The 22,992-nt window shown below is 39.1% G+C and overlaps 1 protein-coding gene across 1 annotated transcript in view; it reads left to right on the top strand.

Annotated features, from left to right (window-relative positions):
• Nucleotides 1-19,531, top strand: part of CDS1 (CDP-diacylglycerol synthase 1) — a 53,561-nt gene extending 34,030 nt beyond the window's left edge. Inside the window, exons 7-13 of the mRNA XM_065405146.1 lie at nucleotides 3,824-3,906; nucleotides 6,833-6,920; nucleotides 10,575-10,643; nucleotides 11,563-11,715; nucleotides 16,101-16,220; nucleotides 17,432-17,535; nucleotides 19,393-19,531. Coding sequence (XP_065261218.1) covers nucleotides 3,824-3,906; nucleotides 6,833-6,920; nucleotides 10,575-10,643; nucleotides 11,563-11,715; nucleotides 16,101-16,220; nucleotides 17,432-17,535; nucleotides 19,393-19,531 — 756 coding nt within the window. The remainder of the gene's footprint in view (nucleotides 1-3,823; nucleotides 3,907-6,832; nucleotides 6,921-10,574; nucleotides 10,644-11,562; nucleotides 11,716-16,100; nucleotides 16,221-17,431; nucleotides 17,536-19,392) is intronic.
• Nucleotides 19,532-22,992: the final 3,461 nt, after the last annotated feature.

Below are 22,992 nucleotides of genomic sequence, written 5' to 3'. Positions count from 1 at the left end.
TGGTGAGGGCTGTTTAAGAACCTGAATAGAATGGAATTGGACTTGTCTGGAAAGAGGAGTGTAGCATTTGTCTGTGGGAAGGAGCAATCTTAATTAGAGGGGGGAATATTTGCTCTTGGGCCGTATTCTGATAACACAACAAGAGAGTAATAAAAATTTTACTGGATACCAAACGGGGGAGAGATCATAGTTCTTGGGTGTGATGTTACTTGAGTGCTGTAATTTAGATGACTATCACACCCACAGATTATATTTTCCAAAGCTTCCAGTCACTTTGAAAGATCCCACCATCACTCACCCCAAAACACACGCTTGCTTGCTCTGTCTCACGAAAAAAACATTGAATGTTGAGCCCTTTAAGGAGGTACCATGGTCGCTCTCACAGGAGAATAGGAAATAGCATCTGGTAGGGGAAACTGAAGAAAATCCCCACAAAAACACCTGTTTTTAAAAGTTGAATAGCCTGTTAGTCCCAGGTGTCTAGAGTGCATAACATTAAAAAGGCTTCATTGGTCAGCCCTGGCCTTTTCAATAAATAAAACTTTAAAGCATCTGCTTTTGGTAAACTTGTCTTGAAATCTATGTGTGGTAGCATATGTACTGATGCTACAAAATACATGCTAATATAATATACTAGTGGAGATGAATTACAGTGTGCTTAACAAAATGACATTATACTCTAAAAAATAACACATTTCTCATTCTTACTAGTCCTAGCTTTAGAAACTTAGTTTCAATAGTCTGTAATAAGAGGGCTGACCGTTTGTCATGAGACTTCCATATCTATGTAACATGATACTTCCTCTAACTCAGGGGTTCTCAAACTGGGGGTCGTGAGGTTATTACATGGGGGGGTCACCAGCTGTCTGCCTCCACCCCTAAATATTACTTCTCCTCCAGCATTTATAATAGTGTTTAAACATAAAAAATGTGTTTTTAATTTTGTAAGGGGGGAATCGCACTCAGAGGCTTGCTGTGTGAAAGGGGTCAGCAATGCAAAAGTTTGAGAACCACTGCACTAACTCTTCATTGCCATTGTAATGTTGTAATCCTTAATTGTCTATTATATGTATATACAGAATATCACAGTATCATATTCTTTGTTTCATTCACGTTAAAATACATGTATCTAGTTGCAAATAGAAATATGGACATTTTTCATACTTAGGCATTGCTATAGCCCGTGCTGTATGAGATAATTGCTCTCAACTTTCAAATTCTCCTAAGTGCATGTCATAGGGCAGCCTCACCTGGGTGCCCTCCAGTGCCAGGCCATGGTATGACAGGCATGGATGCCTCAGTTTTCCCTTCAGAGACCCCAGAAATAGTCCTTAAGTATATGTAACCCTTTCAGGTTAATTACAAAAGTCCTGTATCCATAAATCATAACAAAAGTCCCGCAACCATAGTCCAGACAGTACATTAAGTAGATCCATAGAATCTCTCTGGGTAGAAATTCCATGCTTGAATAATAAGAGTAGGAATATATTACCAACCACCTGGCCAGGATGGTGATGGTGACTGTGAAGTGCCCAAGGAGATTAAAGAGGCTTACAAAGACAGAATATACAATAATAATGGGCTACTTCAACTGTCCTTCTATTGACTGGGAACATGTCACCTTGGAAGGGGATGCAGAAATAAAATTTGTAGACACATTAAATGACTGCTTCCTGGAATAGTCAGTCCTGGAACCTACAAGAGGTGAGGCAATTCTTGAGTTAATCCTACATGGAATGCAGGATCTGGTCCAAGAGGTGAATATAACTGAGCCACTCAGTAATAGTGACCACAATATAATTAAATTTAACATCTTTGTAGGGGGATAAAATGTCAAAGAAACCCACCACAGTAGCATTTAACTTCAAATAAGGGAACTACACAAAAATGAGGAAGCTAGTTAAATGGAAATTAAAAGGAACAGCAAGAAGAGTGAAATGCCTGCAAACTGCATGGAAGTTATTTTAAAACACCATATTAAGGCTCAAACTAAATACTCCAATTTAAAAACAAAAACAAAAAATGCCACCATGGGTAAACAACTGAGTAAACGAAGCGGTTAGAGGCAAAAAGGCATTCTTTAAAAACTGGAAGTGAAATCCTAGTGAAGAAAATGGAAAGGTGCATAACCTCTGGAAAGTCAAGGGTAAAAGTATAATTAAGCAGACCAAAAAAGAATTTGAAGAGCAACTAGCAAAAGACACAAAAAATGACGACACTTTTTTTTAAAGTAAATCAGAAGCAGGAAGCCTGTCAAACAATCAGTGGAGCCACTGGACAATTAAGGTGCTAAAGGAGCACTCAAGGAAGACAAGGCCATGGCAGAGAAACTAAATGAAATATTTGTACTGGTGTGCACTGCAGAGGATGTGAGGGAGATTCCCATACCTAAGCCTTTCTTTTTGGGTGACAAATCTTGAGGAACTGTCCCAGACTGAGGTGTCAGTAGAGGAGGTTGTGGAAGAAATTGCTAGATTAAACAGTAATAAATCACCAGGACCAGATGGTATTCACTGAAGAGTTATGAAGGAACTCAAATATGAAATTGCAAAGCTACTAACTGTGGAATATACTCTATTGCTTAAATCAGCCCCTGTACCAGATGACTGGAGGGTAGTTCATGTAATGCTGATTTTTAAAAAAAGACTCCAGAGACAATCCTGGCAATTAAACTTTAGTTACCAGGCCGATTGGTTGAAACGATAGTAAAGAACAGAATTATCACACGCACGATAAAGACAATATGGTGAGGAAGAGTCAACATGGCTTTTATAAAGGGAAATCATGCCTCACAATCTACCAGAATTCTTTGAGGGTGTCAACAAGCATGTGGGCAAGGGTGATTCAGTTGATATACTGTACTTAGACTTTCAGAAAGCCTTTGACAAGGTCCCTCACCAAAGGTTCTAAAGCATAGTAAGTAGTCATGGGATAAGAGGGAAGGGCCTCTCATGGATCAGTAATTGGTTAAAAGATAGGGGTTGGAATAAATGGTGAGTTTTCATAATGGAGAGTGGTAAATAGTGGGATTCCCAAAGGATCTTTACTGGAGCTAGTGCTGTTCAACATATTCATAAATGATCTGGAAAAAGGGGTGAACAGTGAACTGGCAAAGTTTACAGATGGTACAAAATTACTCAAGATAGTTAAGTCCAAAGTTGACTGCAGAGAGTTAGAGAGGGATCTCATAAAACTGGGTGAGTGGACAACAAAATGGCTGGTGAAATTTAGTGCTGATAAATGCAAAGTAGCGCACATGGGGAAAAATAATCATAACTATACCTATAAAATGATGGGTTCTAGATTACCTTTACCACTCAAGAATGAGATTTTGGAGTCATTTGTGGATAGTTCTCTGAAGACATTACTCAGTGTGCAGTGGTGATCAAAAAGCTAATATAATGCTAGGTACCGTTAGGAAGGTGATAGATAATGAAATAGGAAATACCATAATGCCACTATATAAATCTATGGTACGCCTACACCTTGAATACTGTGTGCAGTTCTAGTTGCCTCATTTAAAAAAAGATATATTGAAATTGGAAAAGGTACAGAGAAGGGCAGCAAAAATGGTTAGGGATGTGGAACAGCTTCCATACAAGGATAGATTAAAAAGTCCGGGACTGTGATTGTCCATGATTGTGATTGCTGTGTTTCAGAAATTAATTTAAATTGTTATACATTGTGTGCATACATCTCTTGCATTGTCACTCAGCCTGGTCTTTCCTTTGAGCTCCTGTGCAGCTTCTTTAGCTGAAATTCGGTCTTTAACTATGTGTATTGATCTGTGTTTTCACTAATTATGTTGTTGCACTGTTAACAGTTCGCATGGACTCATGTCACTTTGCTGATCACTGTAACTCAGTCTCATCTTGTCATCCAAAATCTGTTTGAAGGCATGATCTGGTAAGGGAACTGTAATAAGCAGACTTGTAATTTTATTGCATATGTATGTATTTCAGTTTGTGTAACTTAGGTCTTGTAAAAGCACTATCAGATGTCTTCATCTACCTGCTAGTAGAATTTAGTCCATTTTACAATTTTGTTGGCAGAAGTCTAGTAAGGACTACTTTTTATAACATTTTAAAATATCAGAAATTAGTAGAGGACCGGACTCTTTTGTATGCTACATTTTTCTTGCAAATCTGAGGGCCTCTTACATTGTAAGTCCAGGAGTAACTCCAGTGAAATTAATAGGTTTACTCTGGTTTTACACTCATGTAACGTTGCGCAAAATCTTGGTCCAGAGAAAAATGTCTGCTAGAGGCCAAGGTAAAGATTTTTTTAAAAATGAATATCCTAATGTAGGGTCCTTAATCCACATTTTGGTGCCTATGGCCCCACATCAGCAAGATATTTAAGCACACGAGTAATCCCATCCCCGGGGCCGGTGCAAGGAAGTTTCGCGCCCTAGGCGCCTCCCCCCCAGCCCTGCGGCAGCTCCCCGGCCCGGGGAGCCGTGCGGCAGCTCCCCACCCCAGCTCACCTCTGCTCTGCCTCCTCCCCGAGCATGCCGCCCCCGCTCTAATTCTCCTCCCCTCCCAGGCTTGCGGCGCCAAACAGCTGATTGGCGCCGCAAGCCTGGGAGGTGGGAGAAGTGGAGCGGCTGCTGCGCTGTGAGAGGGAGTCTGAGCTGCACGTGTCAGCGTGCCGCCAGCAGCCCAGCCCAGGAATGCTGTTTAAAAAAAAAAAAAAAATTGGGGGCACCGCTTTTTGGCGCCCCCAAATCTTGGCGCGCTAGGCAACCACCTAGTTTGCCTTAATGGTAGCACCGGCTTTGCCCATCCCTATTCAGCAAAGCACTTAAGCGTATGCTCAAGTCCTATTGAAGTCATTGGGACTTGTCTTTAAAGTTAAGCACATGCTTAAATAATTTGTTGACTAGGGATGGTATTATTTGCATGTTAGGCACATGTTTAAGTACCTTGATGAACTGAGAGCTAAAGTAAATGTGTTCTGAGTTTCAAAATTATGAGGACCCAGCAGCTCTCATTGAACTAACTGGGAGCTGCTGGTTGCTTAGCACTACTGTAAATAGGACACTTATCTAGGAGCCTAACTTCAGGCACCAAATTTTGAAAGTCTTGACCCAAATAATGTATAGAAAACCCTCCTAAAGCAATCCTTTATTCCCAATCTTCTTTGACAATTGTGCCAGAATGATTTTCAGTAAAAATACTAAATTGTTAAGTGTCCGGCAAGGATAACTTTAGTACACAAACAAGCTCATCTTGTATTACTTGTCAGACTTTGTTTTGTTGTACATGAAGTTGAGCTAAAATAACCAAAAAGTATTTCCATTTTTTGGTACACAGTGGTCATGTGAACAAGTCAAGCTTTATAGTAAATTATGCTTTTGTGTTTTATCAGTTCTTCTTTTTTTAAATACTTAATTTCATATATAAGTAGTTCCAATTATCAAGAGTCAAAATACTTCTATTTTCTATTTAAATTTTAAGTGAAACTGGTTGGGCCATCTGAGGATCAAATAAATCCCTACTCACTTCTGTGCTGGTGTTAAACTACAATGGTGTAATTAAACTTTACTACTGCAAACTAAATTGCTTACTAAAGGTAGGGAATATCCTTTCACTCTGCTGAACACAGATTGAATTTTGGGCTACATCTTCAGTTGTGAAAGACTAAGCAAGCACGCAGGAGCTCATCTGTGGGCTTCAAAGTGCACTGCCTTGCATGAATTGCTTTTTACTTTCACAGTACACACAAAATTGCAGTAATTGTGGGATTGATTACAGATGAAAGATGCAGTTGGAAAAAAACAACAAAAAAACCCCAAATTTGAGTGCACTTGCATAACAAATCCCTTAACAAGTTTTAAAACTTCTTGTATGAACCAGTGTTTTGGGATATTCCACAGCCTCCCTAGAAAGCCTATTCCAATGCTTCTAAGGGAGGTTGTGAAATCCCCATTATTGGAGGTTTTCAAGAACAGGCTAGACAGACGTCTCAGAGATGATCTAGGTATACTTGGTTCTGCCTCAGTGCAGGAGGCTGGACTAGATGACCTCTTGAGGTCCCTTGAAGCCCTATATTTCCATGATTTTTCTGAGTAAGCCTATTACTTATAATTAAGTGATTCTGTCAAAGTTCAGCCTGATTCCTTTTCTGCCTATTACAGCTTTTGTTGGTGAGTTCCAGTTACTACTGAAATAGTCATGTTTTATGTCTGTCTGCAGAAGTGCCCACTATTGTGTCAATGTGTATTTTAACTTTCAAAAGGAGTAAAGGAAGACTAATAGACCTACAGGAGAAAGTAGGGAGAGAACTCACTGGAGAATGTAGTATATAGCATCTGCCATAATCTATTACAAGTATTCTATTATTGCGGGGACAGAAAGGAGACCTTTAAAAAAAAAAAAAAAAAAAAATTATAGCTGTCCTTAGATTTTTTTTTTTTTTTTTTAATAAGGAAGTTGCTTGGCTTGATGTGATCGTGTCATTATCTTGTGACTCTGTTCCTGTTTGTTTCTGTTTTTGTTACGTGTAGTACCGATATTCAAATCTGTTATGATACAAAAGTCTTCCAGCTGATGTGCAAATTCAGTACTCAAGTCAAAGGTGCTATCTCTAAATACTTTGGTAGGTCTTGCTTGCTTTGTTGAATAGAAGCTAAAATAGGTGTAGCTAAACTTCTGGAATTTGCAAAACCAAGCAGGTTGGCTTAACTAGAAACTTACTACATGTTGTCAGTGCTTGCTGAATAAAGCAAGAGAATAGTACCATTTTGGGGTTTAAACAATGAATATTCTATGTGGTCTTTCAGTTTTAGGTCAGTATTTCCCCCCTGAAATCTTTCTATTTTATTCCTTAGGTTTCTGGTTCCAATCTCAAGTGTTATCTGCAATGATATTACTGCTTACATTTTTGGATTCTTCTTTGGGAGAACTCCATTAATTAAGGTATTATCATAACAATTTTCTACTCTTTTTTTTAATTTATTGTAAATAAGTAGATACAACTGTCCTGGAATTACTAGTATAGCAGACTTGCAACAATCTAACCTTGGTTTTCACACAGACATTCCAAGGTTCATTCAAAACTTATGGAATAAAATTTCTCTAGTATTTTGCCAGACTGAATACTCATTTTAATGTATAGACGTTATGCTTTTTTAAAACGTAGTCCATAGTGTGGCCAGATGTAGGCTTTTTTCCCATAGATCACAAATGGGAGATATTTTGTGCGGAATGAGATCTCCACCCTGTGAGGAGTGCCATCTTGGGACCTCATTGCCGCACAGGCAAACAAGAAAAATACCCCGTACTGCTCCAGAGCAGCTCTGGGCCAGGCTCAAAAAGCTACACCTTTCTGCTACTTTGGATGGGCCACCTCAGATTTGCCTTTCCTCTCATCCCACTAATACCACGAGTTCTGTGAAAAATTTGCAGGCTTGGATTCTCTTCATTGTGCCCAACTGGCCGAGACTGTATTGCTTTTTGAACCTCCTGAAGATCTCAACCCTTCCTCCCATCAGCATCCAGCCATTTCCAGATCGACTGATGCAACACAATGGTGAAACCAGTAACCCCAACCTGGGCCCTCTGCTATTCATGGCCTGGTATTTGGATGGGCATCAGATGTAGAGTGCTCATGTTGGTGGCGGTCCAATACATTCTCTTCCAAAGCAGGAAGGATTGTATCAGGAGATACTATTTGGCCAAATGGAAATGTTTCTCCTCTTGGTCACAACAGCATCAGTTATCTCCAAAAGCCATTGGGTTTCCTGTCATTTTAGACATCTATTCACCCTCAAGACATTGGGCCTATCCATCAGCTAGGGTCCATCTCGCAGCAATCACTGCCTTACCTTCTCAGGTTGAGGGCCATACTACCTTCACTCATCCAACAACAGAAAACTAACACCACAATTGGATCTTAATGTTGTCCTTTCAGTCCTTACTAGATTTCCTTTTGAACGAATAGCCACCTGTTTCATGTCCCACCTCTCAATGAAAGTTGCCTTCCTAGTCCCTATCACATCAGCCAGAAGGGTGAGCAAGTTGGGAGCACTCATGGCAGATCCGCCGCATACCACTTTTTATTAAAGAGAAGGTCTCTCTTCGCCGCTACCCAAAATTCATCCCTTAAGTAATTTATGAGTTTCACATAAATCAAATCATCCACTTACTGGTATTTTTTCCAAAACATCATGCTTCTGGTGAGGAGAAAAGGCTCCACTGTTTTGAAGTCTGACAGGTGATGGCGTTCTATTTGCAGAGAACAAAAGCAATTAGGAAAACACCTAGACTATATATCTCCTTAGCAGAGTAATCAAGGGGTCAAGCATGATTTGTTCAAGATCTTCACAAACATAAACACATTTTTTTCTCTTGGTAATAAATCTTTGGTATTTTACTCGTTTGCAAAAAAAGATTTTGCTGTTATCTAGTTCTTTATTCTTCAGTGTTTTTGTTTTGTTTTGTTTTTTAGTCGATAGTCAGATTCCCCAAATTGTGCTTGGTGACATTCTTATGGAACTAAGTTAACAGGAACTCTCTTCTTTAGGGAAGTGGTGATTTAATTAGATGAAACCATTGCTTTTTGAATATAATATTTTGCATATAGCAGTCTTAGCTCAACCCTCTCATGAGCTTGGGTTTTTATAATTAAACCTGTACAGTTAGGGCTTATGGAAAGGAACTGATGGTTAGAAAATGACAGACCTTATTAGTCGGTCTTCCTAAAGGTTTCTCCTTGTGTTAAGGAGCTGAGCTGTTAGATCTCTATAGAGCTTTATGTAACTGTCTTGATACAATCTACTTGAGGAGTTGTGTACTTGAATCACATGACCAAATGTGTAATTTTAGGTGATTGTTCTACTGGTGCAGGGAAGATAAGGTAGTTCTTCATATTCCAGTTAGCTAGGATAGCAGTCATTTGGGGTAAGTGGCTGTCTGTGTGTTTGTGTTTGGGGTTTACTTGTGTTTGTCTGTCTATGTGTGTTTGTTTGAAGGACCGTATGCTGTGGCCAGCAGTTGGAAGCTGTGAGCTTCTAAACAAGGGCTGAAATCTAGAAGCCTCTGTTCATTGGCTGAGCCTTAGTCAGGGGGCGGGGCTATCAGGAAGGCCAGGGCTTTATAAAGCTTATAATAGGGAGTTTCGAATGGGAAGGGGGCAAGGTACACTTGCCATTCTTTAAAACCTTTAGACTAAACTGTAATCAAAACTGTTTGATTTAAACAAACCCCCTATCATTAACCTAGGTAGCTGTAGGAGAGAATGCAGGCAGAAGCCCAGCAGCAGAGTGGGGGCTATCTTGTTTATTGCGCTCAGTGTAGCATGTATGATTACCTGCCCTGAGGTACAACTAATCGGAAAAGAGATCTTGGGGTCATCGTGGATAGTTCTCTGAAGATGTTCATGCAGTGTGCAGCGTCAGTCAAAAACGCAAAAAGGATGTTTGGAATCATTCAAAAAGGGATAGAGAATAACACTGAGAAGATCTTATTGCCCTTATATAAATCCATGGTACGCCCACATCTTGAACACTGCGTACAGATGTGGTCTCCTCATCTCAAAAAAGATATACTGGCATTAGAAAAGGTTCAGAGAAGGGCAACTAAAATGATTAGGGGTTTGGAACGGGTCCCATATGAGGAGAGATTAAAGAGGCTAGGACTTTTCAGCTTGGAATAGAGGAGACTAAGGGGGGATATGATAGAGGTATATAAAATCATGAGTGGTATGGAGAAGGTGAATAAGGAAAAGTTATTTACTTGTTCCCATAATATAAGAACTAGGAGCCACCAAATGAAATTAATGGGCAGCAGGTTTAAAACAAATAAAGGAAGTTCTTCTTCACACAGCGCACAGTCAACCTGTGGAACTCCTTGCCTGAGGAGGTTGTGAAGGCTAGGACTATAACAGGGTTTAAAAGAGAACTGGATAAATTCATGGAGGTTAAGTCCATTAATGGCTATTAGCCAGGATGGGTAAGGAATGGTGTCCCTAGCCTCTGTTTGTCAGAGGGTGGTGATGGACAGCAGGAGAGAGACCACTTGATCATTATCTGTTAGGTTCACTCCCTCTGGGGCACCTGGCATTGGCCACTGTCGGTAGACAGGATACTGGGCTGGATGGACCTTTGGTCTGACCCAGTATGGCCATTCTTATGTTCTTATGAGAAGCCTTCTTTTGTTTTCCCAGCTGATCTTTCTTTGCTTGAAAGGGCATGTACTGCCTATCTTGTTCTTGGAAATGGCTGAACTGTTTTAGCTGAAGCTTACCAAAAAAGAAAAAAAATTCAGCCTGAGGCAAAATTCTGGCATGGAAAATTTCAGCCCAAATGGTTTAATTTTTGTCAAAATTGTAAGCGACTGAAAACAGGGTCAGTGCTGGGCAACCTTAACTGTAGAAGTCATTCTGTGATGTGCTTGTTCACTTACCTACACGTATGCCCACATAGACAGTTATTTGCATGGAAATGTCTGCACTCAGTAGTGCATGTATACTTCGAAAGCCAAGCCCTAAGTGTTTAATTCTGGTGGTTGTGCAACAAAAGTATCATGATATAAATTGTTAATTATATCAACTCCTTCTCTTTTTGTGATTAGCTGTCTCCTAAAAAGACCTGGGAAGGGTTCATTGGAGGTTTCTTTTCCACTGTTGCATTTGGATTTATTGTAAGTAGCTGCAGGATTTTCCTTTTCTAGTTTCAATCTTTAACTTGTGATTCTTAAATTTGACAGCAGCATTGTTTCAGTTGTCAATCTGCTATTATGGTGTATAGAAGTGGTGATCGCTTGTTATCAAGAGAATTCATTCCACCACTGATAAGTAATTGCAAAGCATATATCATTTTCTAACTACAGTAAATGGTTGCGGAAACGCTAAACTTTTTTGTACTAACCATATCTGCCAGATTACATATTGTTTCCTATTCTTGGTAAGAGTTTGTATCCGTTATAAATGTTATAGTTCTGGTGAGAATAAATATACACTTATTTTGTAATTGAAATCTATTAATGGCCTTCTTCACACTCAATAAAATGACAGTGATTTACATTTGTTTGATTTAAAAATGCCATCTTTCTTGATACAGTATCCATGCGTTTAGACAGCTAGCTTAAATTTATGGTATGCATGAAATAAAATAACTATAGATTGTAGTTAACGTATATAACTTATAACAGAGGCTTGTGAAAATCACAAAATCAAAAAAATTGTAGATGTGCTTTGTTTCTTAAAATCAAGATTTCATTTAAAGGTGAAGTGTAAGAAACAACACATAGTCATTATCAGCGTCTCCTGATGTATTGTTGGTTGTAGTAAGGAAACAATCAGCTGGCATGACCTCAGGGGATCTAAAAAAAAAATAACAAAAGTTAGTGATATTTTAGTAATGTGCTGAATGTCCATCTTAGCCGGCTTAGTGAGGAGTCCCCAATCTCAGAAGGGATGTTCTATCCACTTTGGAACCATTTTGTAACCAAATACTTTTTAACTACTGTCAACCATACATCAACCATATGAAAGCAATACTATCAAGTGTGACTTCAGCAAGAAATAAATACATCATAACTCTCTTGATTTGCGTTTCAGTTTGCCTACCTTTTGGCTCAGTATCAGTATTTTGTATGTCCAGTGGAATACAATAGTGAAACAAACAGATTTGTTACAGAGTGTGCACCGTCAGAGCTCTTCCAGATACAGAACTACTCTGTACCCCCATTTCTGCAGGATGTGTTGGGAAGGGTAAGGAAAAAAAAAACTTCCGTTAAAATTGAATTTTTATTTGCCTACTTTTGTACATTAAATATTATTGTTAAAGGTGACCTAGTTTGTCTCAAAAGCCAGGGATTGAATGAATATGTAGAAGGAAGTAGTGTCACCCATGGGTCGGTGGAGGGTGTCACTCCAGAACGTAATTGAGGCATATTTGGTGGAGTTGTGTGGGGGATCTTGCACTCTCACAACTCATGCTGTACATCTCATGGAAATGGAAGACTTTGATTTTATAACCAAAATATATTGTGAGAGAGCAATCTGGTGTCATTAACAAAGTTTATTTCTGCAAGTCAGCCGTTCTGTCTTGTGATGAATTGTACACAAAGTTTTACTTTAAGAGTTAAGGCCTGATTCTTAGGCCCATTAGAACTTGAGTTAAAACTCCAAAAAGTTTGGCACATTTTGTTTGGGAAAGAGATTGAAAAGGAAACAGTTACGGCATTTATCCAACATGTGCGCAACATGTGTTAGGCTGGACATCACCCTCCTGTCCAAGTCAAGCACACACAAGATGTTTGAAATCCTTAATTCTGTGTAGAATAAGGGAAAATTACTGACTGGTAACTCTGTGTGACTTAGTGATCTCCTTCCCTCCTCACGCCCATCCTACAGATTCTTTGGAGTGAGCTGTTGTACCTCCACCTATAAGGAAACAGCAGATTGTCAGTCAATCCAGTATAAAAAGCGCAGCTCCATTCCCTTTCCTTCAATCAGAAAATTCCAAAGCAACCAAACAGAAACAAAATAGAACAGTCCATCACTCCCCTCCTTCGAGGGGAAGAGGAGAAGACTATGACAAAAACAGAATTACTGGTAAGTAATTTTCTCTTGTTGTACGTCACCTCCTCTTCCCCATCCTCAAATTCCTTATGCTGAACTGGTAAAGGAAGCGCTAACAAAGCACTGAGCTTACCTATACGTTGTCGTATCAACCCTTACCTGTCAAATGGAGCATTTTAAACAGAGAGCAGGTTCAGTGTATGCTACAAGATAGAATGTGTGAAGAATAGCCAAGTCTCTGCCTTTAATACACATTTCTGCCAGGAAAGCTGCAGTTCTTTTTGTGGAATATCCTTTTATTGGTAGCAAAAATCCCCCACCTTGATGTTTTCTTCTTCAGTATAGTCCTTGGAACATAAACCATACTCTTCATGGCATCTGGTTTTCGTGATGTAAATTGCACTTCGGTAATCTTTTGTCCTGGCATTGTAAAAATTTGAAAGTTCCTTAACATCTAATAAATTAAAACACCGTGGAAACAAGATGGGAAGAATCTAACTCAGAGGTGGGCAAACTACGGGCCACATCCGGCCCGTGGGACCCTCCTGCCCGGCCCCTGAGCTCCTGGCCCGGGAGGCTAGCTCCTGTCCCGTCCCCTGCTGTTTCCCCTCCCTGCAGCCTCAGCTCACTGTGCCACCAGCGCAATGCTCTGGGCGGTGTGGCTGGCTCCAGCCGGGCAGCGCGGCTGCCTGTCCTGGTGCTCTGGGCGGCGCAGCTGTAACGCTGTCAGCCACCGGTGCTCCAGGCAGCGCGGTAAGGGGGCAGGGAGCGGGGGGGTTGGATAGAGGGCAGAGGAGTTTGGGGGGTAGTCGGGGCGGGGGTGTGGCTAAGTGTTGGGGCGGTCAGAGGCCGGGGAACAGGGTAGTTGAATGGGGGTAGGGGTTCCGGGGGGCAGTCTGGAAGGAGAGGGGGGGTTGGATGGGGTGGCCGGGGGACAGTCAGGGGCGGGGGGTTCAGGGGCCATCAGGGGGCAAGAAGCGGGGGGGGGGAGGAGGGGAGGGTTCGGATAGGGGGCGGGGCCGGGCCATGCCACGCTACGCCACGCCTGGCTGTTTGGGGAGGCACAGCCTCCACTAACCGGCCCTCCATACAATTTCGGAAACCAGATGTGGCCCTCAGGTCAAAAAGTTTACCCACCCCTGATCTAACTACAAACCACAGATTGTTTCAGATGAGAGTATTAACTTTTGGATGAATGTCCAATCATCTTCCAAAAATGGAAGACAGAGGAATTATAGCTAAAGCTGCCACAGTAGTTCTCATATCACTTAAACCATGATTATGGCTTTTAAAAAACAAAATTTAAGGGGATAAAAGGACTCATTCCAATAAACTCAAAGTGGGGGAATATATCATCGCTTTGAGGCCTAAAATAAATCTCCTTGAAGGACTACTTAATGAATTGCAAACCTTCATAAAATAAAAGCTTGGCCCTTAAGAGCAATATAAGGGTGAAATCTAACCTTAGTGTGCAAGCTGAGGCCCCTGACTAGAGAGATGGCTAAGGGAATTTGTTTTCAGTTTCTTGAGAATTCCCTAGAGGAGGACACCTAGCTTCTGCACAGTGCCACCCATGGGAATAATCTGGCATGTGTCACAGAAGCAGTTTGTTCAACAGTCCACCTCAAGAGAACCCCACTTATGTATGTTACTCTGTCTAAAGAGTTATAGAATTGGCCCAGATTCATAAAGGGGAATCTGCCCTCTATGAAGGGATGTGGTCTTAGATGTACCCTTGCTGCCAGATTCTGTACATTCATGGAAGGAAGCCAGAATGGTTTCTGCCCAGTTCATTTGACCTTTCAGTAAAGAAAGAGGGAATGTAACCCAATCCTGCAGTGGTCCAATAGGAAACTATATGTTTGCATTGACAAGCGGCTATAGCTCCAAACACGGTACTAAGTCAGTTTTGTCAAAGCTCTTGCAAGTCAGTTGATGGAGAGGGCTTTAATGTCTCACATGTCCTGTTGAACACAGTCATAAAGGCATGAACTCCATTTATCTGGTTTTAAAATTTTGTACCCAGTTGTCCTTCCCTGCAGGCATCATGCTGCCCACTGCCAAAGCAAGAGGGGTTTTGCTCAGAAACCAAACTGGATGATCTCTCACCACTGTTGGTGTTTTCCTGATTATTAATATTCAACACAAACCCAATCACAGTTGTTAATTGCATACTTCTGCAACAGAATGGACTTCCAAAAGAGTCAAAATCTAAAGGACTTCCTGTCATTCAATCAGGTTGATGTTTTAGATATTGTTTTGTCCCGACCAAAAACCTCTGCGTTGAAGCAGTCTCCTGTGAGCCCCCAAACCAGGAGACTGGTGGCTGTGATACAAACTGGGAATATACAATTTAGGAATGCTAGGCCATAATCCGTATAGACACCGATTAGGAGGTCAGGAATTCTCTGGTATTTAAATAGGTCATCACGAGCTCTCTTCTCTGAAGGACTGGGTGCCATGACTGTGATCATAGAGGACTGCAGGAGAGAGGCACATTTAGGATATTAAGTTGTTACAGAATATCCCAGCAGTCTCTTAATCTTGAGGTAAGAATGGAAGTCTGTAGACTAGGAATCTCTGCTGATAATAGAACAACTTTCCTGTCTGACGTATCTAACAGACCAGAAGCTCAATTAAAAAAAGTATGCATGAAATCAGTCAACGAAATGAGTATAATATAACAAGTTTGAGTGCAAAATATAAGAGGGAAGAATACATTTTCTTTCTCTATAGAATTCATGGCTGGTGAGAATGGAAATCTCACCAGCTAGGAGAGTTCTTGCAGTAGCTACTTTGTAATTTTCTAGAGCTATCAAAAGGCATAAAGTACATGGCTGCTTCTGGGACCTGGAGCTTAAGGAGGTAATCATTCCCCTCCTGCTGGAATGATTGTTGCATGAGTCCTCCATACTGTCACCAGCAAAGCATTTGAGAGGCATAAATATGATAGTGAGTTACCTGGAAGGGAGACACTGGGTTATTAGAGGGCTTTCAAACACTGGCAAGAGTTATTCTTTCCGGAAGTTTGAAGGCTAGTAGGCAAGATCTTTTTTTCCTTTCCAGTAAGAGGAAGAGACATTAGGAAAGAAGGAAACTGGAAAGAGCTGAGATTGAGAAGGTATTGGAGCTGCATCTTATATACTAGGATGATTAACCATAGATTTCTTTCTTTCTTTCTGATAAATGGAGATACAAATCAGTTTAAAGAATCTGTAGAATTGGGTAGGGAAGGGGAAGTGTTATATTTGACAAATCCCTTGTTATATCTAAGATAAATATTAAAATACTTCAGTAATACTGAGCAGGGAATTCTTTTCACATTAGATAAAATATGTATTGGTGTGTTCTATAGCATGTCTATTTCCCCCTATGCAATGAAGGCAAGTACCTTTTATAATAGCAAAGTTGGAAATTTTCTGTGAATCACGTTGGCTTTGCAACAAAATGTATTTTCTCTGTTAGTAAAATAATGTTAAGGTCTTTATGTTGAATGTTATATTGTTTGGCCTTGAGTATCTGGAATAATTGTAAATTAATGTATACTATTGCTAATAGTTGTCTTCTTGCAGGAAACAGTGAATATGTACCCATTCCAGATGCACAGCATTGCTTTGTCAACATTTGCATCTTTAATTGGGCCATTTGGAGGCTTTTTTGCTAGTGGATTCAAAAGAGCTTTCAAAATCAAGGTGTGTACAGATTTTTGTAGATTTTTAAAAAACCTATGAAGACTTTGTTGGAGCCACTTCCTAGAATTTTAATTAGATGACTTCAGAGTATAATGATCTAGACACACTTGTTTTCTACTAAACCAGCATGATGTGATAACAAGCTACCATTAGCCTCTGAAACAGTATTCTTCTTAATCAGAGATATGTTGCAGAGTATGCATTGGCAAATAATGTTCTTAAACTTCATACGTTTTCAAGATGCACTATGATTTCCATGCTGGCAAATCTTAGCACTTTCTGGATTCATTGTGCACACATTTTGGTATCTGTTTACCTTTTGCGAGTTACTTCATTATATTTGTTTATATAATGAGGTAAGAAATTGTGTTATACATAAATATTTATATGGATGGTAATATACATGAATACGTGCTGACAATTTGCTAGAATGTATCATTGATTATATCTACAATAAAGTTTGCATGTCCTTTTGAGCACTGCTTCCATTTCAGATTTTCTTTTGTAAAATTAAAAATAGTGTTTGAATACAATGCTTATCCAGAGAGTGATTGCTTATACCACATGAATTTATAAAGACACAACATTCTTTTTAATTAAGGACATTTGGAAATCAATGAAACATATGGGGGATTTGCAAAGCTGAAGTAAAATAAACAGTAATATGGACCCTTGGATCACAGGATGCCTTTTCCATTTTAACATTCAGGGAGCATCTTGTGGAAAGATGTTTTTATGCAAAATAAATGCTTCAGCAGCTGCCACTCCGGTAGAAAAAGGAGATAAAAGTATTCAACTGTGGGAGGTATTAGAACCTATACAGACAAGATGCTAGAAGATGATACTTAAAGATTAGAAGGCTTGGCACAAAATAGGACGATGAGTAGAGGTAGATGGTCCTGGTCTAGCAGTTCAGTGCCTAATTTGTTCCCAGTTCTGCCACAGACCTCTTGTGTGAACTTGGGCAAGTCACTTCACCTCTTTGTTTCCGTCCTCTTCCTCCTGCCCTTTGTCTGTCTTGCCTGTTTGGATGGTAAATTCTTTAGGACAGAGACTGTCACTATGTGTTGGTAGAGTGTTGGTAATATGTCGGTTCAGTTGGTACAGCATGATGGGGCCTATATCTCAATTAGGCACTGATGTAATACAAACAATAGATTAGTGAGGTATTGTACATGAACATTTATACTACTGCATTTTTTTCCTTAAAGGATTTTGCAGACACTATTCCTGGCCATGGCGGAATAATGGATCGCTTTGATTGTCAGTACTTGATGGCTACTTTTGTTCATGTGTATATCACCAGTTTCATAAGGTATTTTTTTGCATATATAAATACATATAGTCAATATAGAGATCTAGCCAACTTTCTTCCATTACATGTAGTTCTGTTCTGCTGGTACAGTGAAGGTTAGCTTTAAACACGATTTATGCAGTTACGTTTGATCAGAGGGATCTCTTGAATATTGGAGCCATTGTTAAATCTCATGAAATTTCTAGAGGTCTTGCAACAGGCTATGTTATCCTCCTCTTTTACTACTAGTTAACGAAAAAGTAAGAGTATGTACCCAACTGAATATAAAGAAAATGAATCTGAAATTACCCCTCTAAATTCTGATTTTTATTTGTGGTAATTGGAGCAGTGGCAGTTCTGCTGTCATTCCCTTTATAGTTTCTGTGGCTTGGGGAGAATCTGTAGGCTTCAGGTAAATAGAAGAAACTATCAAACTTCTTCATTTTCAGTTATCTGACTTCTAACTTCCTGGTTCAGATTTTTTTTTTTTAAATATTGTTAATTAGGACATCTCACTTATTAGAAACATTGCCAAATTATCTCTCAGCCACAGCAACTTTGAAGGGGATGCTTTTAGAATAACAACTGTATTACAGGGCAGCTTCTTTCACTGTAGTTCTTAAGATGGTTGGGGATAGACTTTCAAATTTAGGGGTGTGTAGTTGTATGCATCTCACTTATGCTCACAATATCCAGTATGCATGTGTACATTGGGTATTTGTTCATAAGTTAAGAATACGCAAATGTGTGGACTTAACTATAGGTGGCTGATGCATGTCTGTCACCCTTTGTCATAAATACATTTAAAATATTTTAAATTACACTTGAAATTTCCTGAAAATAGAGTTATGGATTGATTCTTTCCAATTCTAGAATTGGAAAGTGTCCTATTAAAGAAACTTTATGAACGTATTGTCCTCTACCATGCCTAGCCTAGTGCCCATTTATTTGGGTAGTATACAGCTTATCCAACAACAGGTACAGAGCAGAAAACGGCTTTGTCAAAATGGTCTGCAGAAAGTGACCCCTCGCTAGCAAGAACTTAATCTCAGTGGCAAGTAATGAGAAAGGAGGCTTCAGGTTTTGTTACAAAGGATCAGGCATTACACCATGAAAAATGCTGTTTTCTGCCTATTTTTAACTGCTGAGAATTATGCTTGTGAAAAAGGAACATCTTGTAATCATGTCAGCAATCAGCAAGCATAGTCGAGTATACTTGTGATTTGTTTCTTGGTCACTGAAACATGATCTAACTATGTTTAGGAAAAAGTCACAAGAGACATGCCCTACCAAACACCTATCGGAGGGCCATAATCAGAAATGTCTGTTTTCCTATAATTGATGTACAAAACACCATTTGAGGTTTTTGTAACATGTTTAGGCTGAGACTTGCAGCAGAAAGGTTCTCTCTGCCCTTGGATTTCTTGTTTCAAGATCCTTTCCCAGTGGTCAAAAGACATGCAACAGGCATCACTCCGACACTCATCTTACATCACTTGGCTCATTCTTCGGCATGTAGCTTGTTAGCATGAATATCCTGGAAGGTACATAGGGTGAGAAAGTCAAAGCAAGCAATTTTGGAATCGGTCACATTCTCACCACGACCAGCAGCAGCCTTTATGCATATTACATTTGTGGCTTACCCAGTTAAGACATCTTATTACATTTTATTCAACAGATACAGTCGGAGAAAGCAGGTTTCAATTATGCTCACCAGATAACACACATGTTCTGGAGAGATCATTACCCTAGAAAAACCTCTCAAAAAGCAGACACTGCATTTATACCGTAGGGAGAAAAACAAAAGATGACACTTCTATATGGTAGGTTTAGAGCTTTTATTGAATTAAATTTTTTTCCCTTAAATTTCATTGGCAGGGGTCCAAATCCCAGCAAATTACTGCAACAACTGTTGGTACTTCAGCCAGAACAGCAATTAAATGTATACCAAACCCTGAAATCTCATCTAATTGAAAAAGGAATCCTTCAGCCATCACTGAGGGGAAAGTTGGACTGAATGGTGGACTTAACAAACAAAAACAAACAAAAAAAAACAACCTGCCAGAAAAGCACTGAAAAAAACAAGATACAACTTTGCATAGTAATCGTGGTTGAACAAGAAGTAGATAGTAGTTTTGAAGACATGAATGTTTCCTGAAACTACTGTGAATATTTAATAAGACATATAAAATTTAAGTTTGCTTGTAAAATAACTGTTTATTTAACATGTGTTTTAGTTTCTGAAGTTGATGGTGTGAGCGCTCCTTCGGTATCCAGCCTGACAGGTTAAATAGTTTTTAAAATAACTATTCGTTTTCAGCAGTTTTATATCACAATAACTAAACTGAGGAAATGTTAAGACTGTACTGGCACTGTGCAACTTTTAATGTAGCTTATCAGTACAGTTGTTGCTTTTAATGCAAGTTTTATAGTACTATATATCTTAGCAATAATTCTGTCATACTTAGTCTCAAATGGTTATTGAAGAATAACCAAACTGCAGTAAAGTGGTGATGTTTTATGTACTGTGCAATTGATTACATCACTTGCCAGAAAATAGTATGCCTTGAGAGTTGCTCAGAAAGTTGAGGCTGGAATTTAGAATAGAATATATCAGGGTTACTGCTGGATTTGTACCATTATTGTTTTACTGAAAATGGCTAAGGTTAACCAAGTTTCTAGTTAATGGCTTTGAAAAAAATTCTCTAATGAAGTCAGTGGATCCTTGCAAGATTAAAGGCACCTTTACTGTTGAGGTGCCTGAGCAGTAGTCTCCTCTTTTGGAAGAATCCTTCTGGATTACAAAAACAAATTAATGCATCCAGAACTAGAGTGGAGATTAACTAACAGATAGGGTTCTCCAGTCCAGCAAATGGACATCATTGGGATGTGAATCTAGGATTGTTGATCGGTCACTGTCTGAAGTGAGCTCATTCTAGCCTTATTTCTTGTGCCTCGATTTTTTTTCATCTGTAAAATGGGGATATTTCCCTCCTTTATAAAGCACTTCGAGATCCTTGGATGAAAAGTGCACTATAAGTGCTTACTTATTAATATTTTTATTATTATTCCCCTGAAAGCAGTCACTGTTATCTGACTGACCAGATGCACAAAGTTCCAGGTGGAGATGGTGAATGGTTCTTCTGCCATCTGTTATCAACAGTTGAGTAACTCTAGCTTCTCAAGTAAGTTTGGGTAACAATGTAAGGATTCAGTTGAGAAATATATACTTTATAGATAGCTGCTCTTTCAGTAGACTTAATTAAGTATGTGTGAAAACAGTTGACACTGTAAAATGGTTAATGTTAGCTATTTTCATTTTACATAATATCCTTTTTATCATGTAGTAAAATCTTAGTAGAAATAAAAATACTTTTTTTTTGGGAACAAATGGAAACTATTTTCTTCCCATAATGTACGAAAGCACATGAATGCCAGAAAGTTTCTTTTGGTATACTAGAGACTCTAACTTGATGAAATTTAATTTCCCCAATCCTAATGTAAATAAGCTTCTGCACTCTGACTATATTATTTTTGTGAGGGGTTAAAAATGAAAATCTTAAAATTGCTTGGTGCTACTTGAAAAAACAATAGAGAAAGCAAATAGAGATGTTAACAAGCCTTGTAGAATTCAAAGTTTTTGTTTACATTAGAATAGAATCTGAGACCACCGTATATTCTGTTTCAGGATTATATACTAATTGCATTTAGGCCAGGGTAATCTGTATATAATCTGTAAATAGTAAAATAGTCTTATATACTGTTATAAAAGAGAGATGTTCGTTCTAATTCCAAAATAAAGTTTCCATTCAGTGGTAATGTCAACACTAAATAGCTGAGGGAACAAATTAGTATTACATTTTTATATTCTACTGTAAAAGTACAGTACTTCTGTCAAAAAAAATCTTCTAGAGCAAGAAATCAGCTTTAAAATCACAATGCAAATTGTCTTCCAGTAGTGATTAGCTGTGCTTCCCGACTCCCAATTTTTTGTTTGTTTTTTAATAATAATAAATAATAATAATAATACTGAAACTAAGCACATGTAGGACTCTTTAACTTGAAAACAAAATGCAACGCAACCTGAAGGTTAAAACATAGCACAGCCAAAATTATGAGCTATGGAAAGATGCTAGTAAGCAGTTCTAAAAAATATTGAAAGGAAGTAGCGTTTGTTGAAGCAGGAAAGGGTGACAGAAATCATCCATAAACATTGAAATAAGGCTTTAGTTAGGTAATGGTATCTTGGTAGATTCTTCCAATAAGAAACACAGCCTTACTGGAGTTGGGTATAAATTTATCCTATAGATACGAGATTATAATATTTAATTTTAACATAAATGAAATGTTTGAACTCTTTTTAGTGTAATTTTTATAGGATGTATATTAAGTAAGTAGAATATATTGTAGCATTGAATACAGTGTATCACTTGAAGTCGATGAATCTTTATTTTCACTGTAAAAAGGACAAAGTTACAACCAAATAATTTTCAGAAGCATTAATGGTTAACCACTTAATCTACTGTTGTAGATTTGTTATCGTTTACTCTGATAGGCCCTGATGTAAATCTTTGCAGGATTAGGTCCTTAATTTTTAACTTGTGAAATGCCATAAATATTTCCTCTCGCTGTTCAATGTGCCCCCTCTGCTCACCCTCACGTTTCTTATGTATTAGTTCTATTAATATAGGCATACAGCTTGAATTGGAAAGTCTAAATTTTACACCAGTGATTTCTCTTCACTTTGCAGTTCTGTTGGGCAAGGCTGTTGTAATTATCTTGTTCAGAAAAACAAATATAGAAACAATGTATATACTGTAAATGGTATTATCATATTATGTATGTTTTAATTGTTTGAATCTCTTATTAAAGCTAGGATTGGGAAAATAAAGCTGGGACAGAAATCTTCTATGATCTGACTTTTGCCATTTTTTCCTCTATAGCAAACACATTTTGGCTGACAATCTCTTAAAAATGCACCTTTCTATTGTTAAAAGTAGGGCTGTCAATTAATCTTAATTAATGCCTGCGATTAACTGAAAACAAAATTAACATGTTAATTGCATACCTCTGGGTGGGGGAGGGAGGCATCAGCTGTGGAGGGACCTGACAGTGTCCGGTCAGGCGTAGTAACCCAAGCTGCCATCAGAGGGCGGGAAGAGAAGAGCAAAGGAAAGAGGAAGTGGCTCCTATCCCAGCTCCAGCAGAGAGGTAGGGATCCGGGCTTCATTCCCCCTGCCTGGCCCCTCACTCTGGGGACTGACCACCCCCATGCCATGTCCGATTGCCCCGGATGGCCCCTCGCTCTGGGACCAACCATCCCTTCCACCCCTCCAAAGCCTCCCCCATTGCCCCTGACCAGCCCCTCTCTTGAGGGACATAAAGTGTGCTAAGAGTGGGATGATTTCTTGCTGATGGGAGTCTTGTGATCCTGAGCAAATTTGTACCGTTAAGAAAAAGTGGTGTAAGAATGTAATA

This window comes from Emys orbicularis, chromosome 5, assembly GCF_028017835.1.
Source record: "Emys orbicularis isolate rEmyOrb1 chromosome 5, rEmyOrb1.hap1, whole genome shotgun sequence".
Classification (NCBI taxonomy): Eukaryota; Metazoa; Chordata; order Testudines; family Emydidae; genus Emys; species Emys orbicularis.
Note: the sequence above shows the minus strand (reverse complement) of the source record. Positions and strands in the feature narration are given on the sequence as shown.